The sequence below is a fragment of the Plectropomus leopardus genome, chromosome 18 (genome assembly GCF_026936395.1).
Source record: "Plectropomus leopardus strain MGB_pleo_1.0 chromosome 18, ASM2693639v1, whole genome shotgun sequence".
Lineage (NCBI taxonomy): Eukaryota > Metazoa > Chordata > Actinopteri > Perciformes > Serranidae > Plectropomus > Plectropomus leopardus.
This window is the reverse complement of record NC_142193.1, coordinates 22,065,646-22,076,294: the sequence shown is the minus strand read 5'-3', so window position 1 is coordinate 22,076,294 and position 10,649 is coordinate 22,065,646. Positions and strand designations below refer to the sequence as shown.

Sequence of the window (10,649 nt, the reverse complement as noted above, 5' to 3'; positions counted from 1 at the left end):
AAGACAGAAATGGTAAAGTCACGCTATAACCCCAATTGCAAATCAGGTTTATTGGCAACACTTACAAACTTTCAGCTGTTTGCAAAAAACAAATCAAACAAGAACAATTTAAATAGCTCACCACAGCTAATATTATAAGAGATTTCTCCAGATTCCACACTAAATGCCACTTTTAATAACTACTGCAGTCTTAAAATGATTCAGCCCCTTTATGGCGAGTGTACTCAGTACTCAGAGGGACCTTTTTGCTGTTATGACCTGATGCATTGCCAGACACCAGCTTCTGGCAGCGTTCCTGAGAAATCTTAACCCATTCCTGTTGGCCAGCGGCCTCCAGTTCACTAATATTCTGAGGTTTGCGTGCTGCAACTGCCTTCTTCAAATCCCACCAGATATTTTCAGTGGGATTCAAGTCAAACGACTTTGACGGCCACTCTAGAGTCTTCCAGGACTTTTTCTGAAACCAAGCCTTGGTGGACCTTAAGGTGTGTTTGGGATGACTGTCCTGTTGGCAGGTCCACTGACGCCAAACCTTCATCATCCTCACAGACAGCAGGACATTTTCTCCAAGGATATACTGAAACTTGATTGAATCCATCTTGCCCTCCACACACTGCAGATCCAGTGTCGGAGGAAGCAAAGCAGCCACGGAGCATCACCGAGCCACCGCCATGCTGCACTGTAGGCATGGTGTTCTTTTCGACTTAGACTTAGACTTAGACACGTTTATTTATCCCACTTGTGGGAAATTAACTTGTCACAGCAGCCGTGTGTACAGAAAAAAATATATAAAAATATCAATATATACAAAATATAAAATATAAAATATACAAGAGTGCAAAAATAGGCATGTGTCAAGACGAAGAAAAAAAAATGTACAGGTTGTAAATACAAAAGTCAGAGAAGACATGTGCAGAGATGCAACTTTTGATTGTAGTGAGTCCAGGTTATTGTTGGCTCAGGCTGGTGTTGTATAGCCTGATGGCCGATGGAAGGAAGGACCTGCGGTAGCGTTCCTTCCTGCAGCGTGGGTACTGCAGTCTGCTGCTGAAGGAGCTGCACAGGTCTCCCACAGTCTCATGAAGGGGGTGAGAGGGGTTGTCCATGATGGATGTCAGCTTGGCCAACATCCTCCTCTCACCCACCTCCTCGATGGAGTCCAGGGGACAGTCCAAGACTGAGCCGGCCCTCCTGACCAGCTTGTTCAGCCTCTTCCTGCCCTGCTCTGTGCTTCCACTGCCCCAGCAGACCACAGCATAGGAGATGGCTGATGCCACCACCGAGTCATAAAATGTCCTTAACAGAGTCCTGCTCACACTGAAGGACCTCAGTCTCCTCAACAGGTGGAGACAACTCTGGCCCTTCCTGTACAGGACATCTGTATTGTGTGCCCAGTCCAGTTTGTTGTTGAGGTGAACACCCAGGTACCTGTACTTCTCCACGATCTCAATGTCCAGGCCCTGGATGTTCACCGGTGCAGGCTGAGGTGGTTTCCTCCTGAAGTCAATCACCACCTCCTTTGTCTTGCTGGCGTTGATGCTCAGGTGGTTCCGTTCGCACCAGCAGACAAAGGAGGTGATGACCTCCCTGTACTCCAGCTCGTCCCCCTCTGACACACATCCAACGATGGCTGTGTCATCGGAGAACTTCTGGATGTGGCAGCTGTCAGTATTGTGGGTGAAGTCTGATGTGTAGAGTGTAAACAGGAACGGGGGAGAGCACTGTACCCTGTGGAGCCCCCGTGCTGCAGACTACCACATTTTCAGGGTGTGTTTCATTCCTCCTCCTCCAGGCATACCGCTGATCCATAGGCCTATGGGTCATTCATGGTGTGCGTCATGAAGACCTTCAGTGTTTAGTATGCTCCTTACTGTGCAAACTGAAACCTCAGTGCCTGTTGCCACCAAGTCTTGCTGCAGGTCTTTTGCAGTCACTCGAGGGTTTTTGATCACCTGCCCCCTCAAGAATCTGGTAGTTACGGTTGATAACTTCCTCTTTCTGCCTCTCCAGGTAGTGTAGCCAGTGTTTCTTTAACTTAGAACTTGTAAACTATGCGTCCAGCAGCATCTCTATGAACATTCAGTACCTTTGCTATTTTTTGCATCCTTTTCCATGTTTGTGCAAGGCAGTGATCTCTCGACTTCTTCGACAATTCTCTTGACTCAGCCATATTTCTGACATGCAATCAAACGCCACCGTCAACAAACCCGAGCCTGTCAAGGTATTTGATTCTAACTCAAGCACACCTAATGCAGATAATGAAGCCCTTGTTTAGTTGCATCAGGTGTGCTTGAGACAACACCTGATTTGCAAATGTGTGCTCTTGTGAGAGATTCTATTCAGAGTTGAATAATTTTGAGACTGCAGTAGTCATTGAAAGTGGCATTTAGTGTTGAATCTGAAGAAACAACTTATAATATTAGTTGTGATTAGCTATTTAAATTGTTCTTGTTTGATCTGAATATTACAAACTGCTTTAAGTTTGTAAATTTTGCCAATAAACAATTTTCAATGGGGTTTGAATAATTTTGAGTGCAGCTGTGTATGGATGTACTTTGTATGCCACTTTTGCAGAAGTGAGACTCCCGTTTTGGCTGCCTCAGACAAAATAAGTATTACGTTGCATTTTAAGAAAATATCGATTGAAGATAAAATTTCATTTTCTTTTGTGAAAACCATTTGATCCCCCAGCTATAATTATTCAGGCATTAGTCATTGGACTAAAGGCTACTTCATCATACACTCTTACTATGGCATGTTTTTTAAAAATTTTTTAAAATTTAAAAAAAATTTTTTTTAATGGCATACCATACTATGACTTGTCTGACCAATTTATGCTATACTATACGTTGAAATTTTGCCCCCCCAGAAATGTTATGGCATACTATACTTTGTTTTTCATGACATTCTTCTGCATACTATACTATGAAATTTTGTGACTTTTTTTTCTTTACTTTTTATGACATACTGTAAGACTTTTAAAGACACATTTATGGTATACTATACTATGACACGTTATATGGCAAATTATTGACTATGGCATTTTTAACTACATTTACATGACACTTTACCAGAAATTCATGGCACACACTACCAGGACATATTTTTCTTCTAGTTTTATGGCATACTATTCCATGACGTTTTTATGGCATACGTTAGTATGATATTTTTAGGCCATACTATTTTTCATTTTTACAACACTTCAGTGGCATATTAGTATTTTTAAACAGCATTTTATGTGCATGCTATGCTATTGTTTTCTATGACTTTTCTACATTTTTTTATGGCAAATTGTACTAAGGCATTGTTTTCATGATGTCGACCTTTTTTTTTTGGGCAAACTATACCATGACATTTTTAAACACATTTTAATATATGCAGGTTTGAGTTTTGCAAAACCAAAAAGCCCAAGGAAAAGTTGATTCTTCTTTTTGTTGTCGAGTTACACTAATTTCTCAGTATTAAAAGGAGACCTGCATTGTAAAGTTATCCACCAGAATCTTTTTACTTCAAAAATATATGGCACAGATGCATGACAGCTACTGAAAAGTGGCTTATGTAGTAGCTACAGATTTTACTAGCAAGGTTAAGGTAAACTGGTATTCTCACACCAGCAAACATTAACATTTTCTTACAAATATTGGTGTTAAAGTTCATTATCCCCCTTGTGATTAACCTAGTTGTTGTAAAGTTTGTACTTATTCTATACAATGAATTCATGCAGTGCTGCAGTTCTTCTTTATACCACTGGAGGACAGTAAACATACATAAGTATGTCATAGTAGCCTAGACTCAATTTTACTGTCAACTTCACAGTGTCAAGTCAGTTTACCCACCACTGCTATACCATTTTCCCTTAAAACACGCCCCACCCACCAAAAAAACAAAACAGCAAAGTCAAGAATAATACAACAAGTAATTGAATTATTGCAAAGACCAGAATTTAAGCACTGACTCTTTATTCAGGATGATTTTAATATCACCATGCCAAGAAAATTATAGGGACAACCTTGAAGTATTGGCTGTTAATTGTCCAAATTTTACTTTCTTTGCCTATTTGCCGGGGTAAATCAGTAAAGGGCCAAGAGTTACAGTTCCACATGCCACGATACCTGAAAAAAAAAAAAAAGAAATCAAGATATTCTTATGAGAGCATTTTGTTGAGACTTTTGAACAAAAATACCACATGTTCACTGGTTATAAAACTCTTGTGAGGATCTGCAGCATACCTTTAGGGATCAGATGTCTCAGGCTTATGTTATCGTAAGGAGAACCTTTTGAACAGGAACTGTCACAACATCGACAGACATCACTGCCATCCACATTTATCCATCTGATGAGAAAAATATACCAAATGATTTACAATACCTTTACAGTTTAGCTTTAAAATAAATATGTAGACATATTGCAGTTGTAACATTTTTAATATTAGCTCAATTTAAAGTGCATACTACTCTGTAATTTGTTAGATCTGAAATTAGACAATAACCAAAGGTTAGGGGGCTGACTTTAAGCTTTAATTTTAAGGGCATTTACACCAAAATCCAGCGTGGAAATTGTAGCCCTTTTTATATATATATGCGCCAGGGGTAATGATAACACCCCCTTACAGTTACAGTTACAGCTCACAGTTAATATTTCAGTCAGAAATGCTGGAGTAGAGCCAAATAATCGAAATCATTTCACAGTTCAAATACTGATTTGACGACGTGCATTTGTGAATGATCCGCCAACTGTATCTGAACTTTCCAAACCCGTGCAAGGCTTTACGTGCTAAAATGAGGAGCTACAATGTTCAATAGGAAATTGTTTTTTACCTTGAATGTACATAATTGCAGGCCTTGTCGGTGGGGCTTCTCTTCCACATTTCATCGGTCGCTTTCAGCTCGCAAGTGATAAATAACTAAAAACGGTGAAGAACACAGAAATGCCATTGTACGATCTCAAGAGCATTTCAAATTATTTTTTAAATCCTGCAGGTTAGAAAAGGTAGCTCACTGAGTTCCTCGAATCCTGGTGAAACAGGAAAGTATCAAGCTGAAGTTGAAGTGAAGATGCTCTCTTCCTGGGTTGGAACAGCGCCTTTGATCCTTCCTCTTTTGCATCTGTGAAGCATCTGACAGGAAAAAAATATTCTCATGCAAAGGCAAAGCCAGTCGGTTATTCCATACTGCATTTTGAGCTTCTCTTACCCATAGTTTTCGATGAAGTTGTATCTTGGGACTGATGAAGCATCAGGTGACAGAGTGGCAACACAGCTGTCGATAAAAAGACGTTTTTGTCCTGAATCAGGACCAGTGTAAGATGCCTCGAGGTGCAGGAGGTCTCCAAGATAGAAGACAGTAGAGAGCCTCTCACTTGTCCAGTCATCTACATTTAGATAAAAAAAAACCCAAAACAATGAGTACATGCAGTAGTGTATGGCTCAAGTACAAATTTGAGGTCCTTGCACTTCGGTACTGCCATTTAATGTAACTTTATACTTCTTTCCACTGCGTCTGCATGACGAAATAGGACTTGAATTATACTGCACAAGTTGTGTAAGAGTTTGTGATCAGATGTCTTGGTTGTAGTTTTGCTGTTGTTAAACACGGACCCTGATCACTGTAGAATTTTTTGTGGTTCAGTTGTCTGTTTACTGTGAAAGCATGCAAGAAAAACAAAGTTTTCTGCATGAATTCAATGTGACATGGGTTGGGTAACTGATATACATGTGATCATTTTGTGGGTGAAGTATTTCTTTAAGTATATTATGCTTGAATCACTTAGGTGAGGTTTTGAATGCAGGACTTTAGCTTGTAGTGGAGTATTTTCACAGAGTGGAAATGGTGCTTTAAAAGATCTGAAAACTTATTTCACTGCCAATTAAATTCACTCTTATCAAGAGAAGAAAGTGTGCACATGTACCGGTCATCAGCTTTAAAGTGAAAGCAGCTGCTGAATGCTCTGCAGGAGTGGAGAGGGTCATGGGTGTCTGATGAGGGCTACTGCTCACAAAGTGTGTCCTGTCCCAGAAAATTAACAAATTAGCCAAAAAGAGGCCACAAAACATGCTCTCTTAACATAACAATGATAAAATCTCACCTTTTGTAGTGACAGGAAACAGGAACTTCAGCCTGAGTCACCCTTGTAATGCCGTGGTAATGGGCAGCAGGTGAAATTCTCAGCTTGTTTGAGTAAATCACAGAGTCCTCAGATATCTTGAGATAAATATAAAAACATTAAAAATCAGTGTCAAAAGTATAACTCGGATGGCCACAGATAAATCAATCAGTCAGCAACTTACAGTTAATTTGGATCCACAGTCTTGCAGTCCAGCTTCAATGATGTATTCAGAGTCACCAGCAGTAAAAGCTCGGCACAGACTGTTCTGTGAATGCTCAACTTCTCCCAAAAAAATCTCTGCAGCAGACAAAAAGCGTCCATTTTTATACAGGTCAGGCTTCACCATAATGATCATGGATGCTTCTGTGCAGTGTAGACTGACAGGGGATCTGTCAGGGATTTTTGTTCCACTGATGTTTTCAGCATCAGCTCTTAATGGTGCAGATTTATATTCCCTTCCCTCAGCATCGATCATGGGTCCATCTTTCAAAGCTCGAATTGCATCTGCAACACTAAAAGCACATGCTATCAGCAGTGCCAGAGAGGCTGAGTGACCTGTGATCGACATTGTGGCCTTTTCTCTTAATAACAGTACAACACAGTGTTTTAAATAACATGCAGATTTCGAACACTTGAAACAGTCCTCCCAGTACCTCAAAGACAGCCCAATTCAGACTAATCAAAATACCTTGAGAGGCAGCTGGAGGCAATTACTCATTAACTGATGTGGGCGAGGTAAAGCTGTAGTCACACTGACATACATGCATGTAAGGTTTGCATGTGAGTTTTTATGAGATATACAAGTACAAGTAAGGTAAGTAGCACATATAGTAGTAAAAGGCATAGTACACATAAAAATTAAAAGAGAACTTTTCACATTAACAGCAGTTTTTTCTGAAATTGCTTGTGGTCCAAGCAAGCAATTTTTCATGCAGGTCCAATGAATGTCCCAGGAGGAAGTCCCATCTTGAAACCTGAAACTAAATCTACTGAGGAGAGAGACACACGAGATCATCATTTAGACAATTGTAAGAAGCGTTGCTAATGGCTGAAAACCGCATATTATAGCTTGTAGAGACACATCATAATATGACATGTCGAAAAAATGGCTGAAAAACACTTATTATAGCTAGCAGAGAAACGGCATAGTATATCATGTCAAAAAAGGGGCAAAAATGTAATGAAACAGCATGTTGAAAAAAAAGCTAAAAAAAGTAAAGTATAGTATGGTAGAAAATCTGAAATTTTGAAATGTCCTGAAGATGACCAAAAATTGCATGTTATATCTTGTAGTGATGCGTCGTCGTATACAAAGTGGGAATAAAGACCACAAATCTCATAAATTAGCATCAAAGAATGGAATACTATAGTATGTCGAAAAAAGTCTTTGACTGCTCCCAAAAATGGCTGAAAATGACATAAAAGGACTTGTAGAGTTGCGTCATAGTATGCACAGTGGGAATAAAGGCCAAAAAGGCCAAAAACCTCATAAATTAGCATATCAAAAAATGGCAAAAAAAAAAAACCCAATAGTATAGTATGTGAAAAAAGTCAGTTTTTCACTGCTCCTAAAAACGGCTGAAAACAGCTTAAAATACCTTGTAGAGATGCATTATAATATACACAGAGGGGAAAAAAGGCCAAAAAAAATTTAAATTACCATATCAAAAAATGGTGAAAAAGGCAAGAGTATAGTATGTGAAAAAAGTCAAATTTTGACCACTTCTAAAAATGGCTGAAAACAACTTAGAATAGCTTGTAAAGATACGTTATAGTATACACAGTGGAAATAAAGACCAAAAAAGGCCAAAAACATCATAAATTAGCATGTCAAAAAATGGCGAAAAAAGGCAATAGTATAGTATGTGAAAAAAGTCAAATTTTGACCGCTCTTAAAAATGGCTGAAAACAACTTAGAATAGCTTGTAGAGATGCGCTTTATTACACACAGTGAAAATAAGGTCCAAAAAAGGCCAAAAACATCATAAATTAGCATGTCCAAAAAAATGGCGAAAAAGGCAATAGTATAGTATGTGAAAAAAGTCAAATTTTGACCCCTCTTAAAAATGGCTGAAAACCACTTAGAATAGCTTGTAGAGATGCATTTTAGTACATACAGTGAAAATAAGGTCCAAAAAAGGCCAAAAACATCATAAATTAGCATGTCCAAAAAAATGACGAAAAAGGCAATAGTATAGTATGTGAAAAAAGTCAAATTTTGACCGCTCCTAAAAATGGCTGAAAACAATTTAGAATAGCTTTTAGAGATGTGTTACAGTATACACAATGGAAATAAAGACCAAAAAAGGCCAAAAACATCATAAATTAGCATGTCCAAAAAAAATGGCAAAAAAGGCAATAGTATAGTATGTGAAAAAAGTCAAATTTTGACCGCTCCTAAAAATGGCTGAAAACAATTTAGAATCGTTTGTAGAGATGTGTTATAGTATAAACAATGGAAATAAAGACCAAAAAGGCCAAAAAACTCATAAATTAGCATGTCCAAAAAAACTGGCGAAAAAGGCAATAGTATAGTATGTGAAAAAAGTCAAATTTTGACCGCTCCTAAAAATGGCTGAAAACCACTTAGAATAGCTTGTAGAGATGCATTTTAGTACATACAGTGAAAATAACTTCCAAAAAAGGCCAAAACCTCATAAATTAGCATGTCCAAAAAATGGAGAAAAAGGCAATAGTATAGTATGTGAAAAAAGTCAAATTTTGACCGCTCCTAAAAATGGCTGAAAACAACTTAGAATAGCTTGTAGAGATGCATTTTAGTACATACAGTGAAAATAACTTCCAAAAAAAGGCCAAAAACCTCATAAATTAGCATGTCCAAAAAATGGAGAAAAAGGCAATAGTATAGTATGTGTAAAAAGTCAAATTTTGACCGCTCCTAAAAATGGCTGAAAACAACTTAGAATAGCTTGTAGAGATGAGTTTTATTACACACAGTGAAAATAATGTCCAAAAAAAGCCAAAAACATCATAAATTAGCATGTCCAAAAAATGGAGAAAAAGGCAATAGTATAGTATGTGTAAAAAGTCAAATTTTGACCGCTCCTAAAAATGGCTGAAAACAACTTAGATTACCTTGTAGAGATGCGTTTTATTACACACAGTGAAAATAAGGTCCAAAAAAAAGCCAAAAACCTCATAAATTAGCATGTCCAAAAAAATGCCGAAAAAGGCAATAGTATAGTATGTGAAAAAAGTCAAATTTTGACCCCTCTTAAAAATGGCTGAAAACAACTTAGAATAGCTTGTAGAGATGCGTTATAGTATACCCAGTGGAAATAAAGACCAAAAAAGGCCAAAAACATCATAAATTAGCATGTCCAAAAAACTGGCGAAAAAGGCAATAGTATAGTATGTGAAAAAAGTCAAATTTTGACCGCTCCTAAAAATGGCTGAAAACAATTTAGAATAGCTTGTAGAGATGTGTTATAGTATACACAATGGAAATAAAGATCAAAAAAGGCCAAAAACCTCATAAATTAGCATGTCCAAAAAATGGAGAAAAAGGCAATAGTATAGTATGTGAAAAAAGTCAAATTTTGACCGCTCCTAAAAATGGCTGAAAACAACTTAGAATAGCTTGTAGAGATGAGTTTTATTACACACAGTGAAAATAATGTCCAAAAAAAGCCAAAAACCTCATAAATTAGCATGTCCAAAAAATTGGTGAAAAAGGCAATAGTATAGTATGTGAAAAAAGTCAAATTTTGACCGCTCCTAAAAATGGCTGAAAACCACTTAGAATAGTTTGTAGAGATGCGCTTTATTGCACACAGTGAAAATAAGGTCCAAAAAAGGCCAAAAACATCATAAATTAGCATGTCCAAAAAAATGGCGAAAAAGGCAATAGTATAGTATGTGAAAAAAGTCAAATTTTGACCGCTCCTAAAAATGGCTGAAAACAACTTAGAATAGCTTGTAGAGATGCGTTATAGTATACCCAGTGGAAATAAAGGCCAAAAAAGGCCAAAAACATCATAAATTAGCATGTCCAAAAAAATGGCGAAAAAGGCAATAGTATAGTATGTGAAAAAAGTCAAATTTTGACCGCTCCTAAAAATGGCTGAAAACAACTTAGAATAGCTTGTAGAGATGCGTTTTATTACACACAGTGAAAATAAGGTCCAAAAAAAGCCAAAAACATCATAAATTAGCATGTCCAAAAAAATGGCGAACAGGGCAATAGTATAGTATGTGAAAAAAGTCAAATTTTGGCCGCTCCTAAAAATGGCTGAAAACAACTTAGAATAGCTTGTAGAGATGAGTTTTATTACACACAGTGAAAATAAGGTCCAAAAAAAGCCAAAAACATCATAAATTAGCATGTCCAAAAAATGGCGAAAAAGGCAATAGTATAGTATGTGAAAAAAGTCAAATTTTGACCGCTCCTAAAAATGGCTGAAAACAACTTAGAATAGCTTGTAGAGATGCGTTATAGTATACCCAGTGGAAATAAAGGCCAAAAAAGGCCAAAAACATCATAAATTAGCATGTCCAAAAAAATGGCGAACAAGGCAATAGTA

The 10,649-nt window shown here is 37.5% G+C and overlaps 1 protein-coding gene across 1 annotated transcript; it reads right to left on the bottom strand.

The window, feature by feature from the left end:
* Positions 1–3,942: 3,942 nt before the first annotated feature.
* LOC121940471 (zona pellucida sperm-binding protein 3-like) lies at positions 3,943–6,790 on the bottom strand. Its single transcript, XM_042483244.2, has 8 exons — positions 6,287–6,790; positions 6,085–6,200; positions 5,908–6,005; positions 5,193–5,370; positions 4,999–5,116; positions 4,818–4,903; positions 4,230–4,333; positions 3,943–4,112 (listed from the first exon to the last, which is right to left on the bottom strand). The coding sequence occupies exons 1-8, from the start codon at positions 6,671–6,673 to the stop codon at positions 4,054–4,056; spliced, it is 1,146 nt and encodes a 381-aa protein (XP_042339178.2). The 5' UTR covers positions 6,674–6,790; the 3' UTR covers positions 3,943–4,053.
* Positions 6,791–10,649: the final 3,859 nt, after the last annotated feature.

What these genes read in the sequence shown, in the direction of transcription:
- LOC121940471 (XM_042483244.2), bottom strand. Translation starts at nt 6,673, where the DNA reads ATGTCGATCACAGGTCACTCAGCCTCTCTGGCACTGCTGATAGCATGT. An exon ending in GTTTCCTGTCACTACAAAAG is followed by an intron (nt 6,006 to 6,084) that starts GTGAGATTTTAT and finishes TTTCTGGGACAG; the next exon opens with GACACACTTTGTGAGCAGTA. An exon ending in GAGACATCTGATCCCTAAAG is followed by an intron (nt 4,113 to 4,229) that starts GTATGCTGCAGA and finishes TTTTTTTTTCAG; the next exon opens with GTATCGTGGCATGTGGAACT.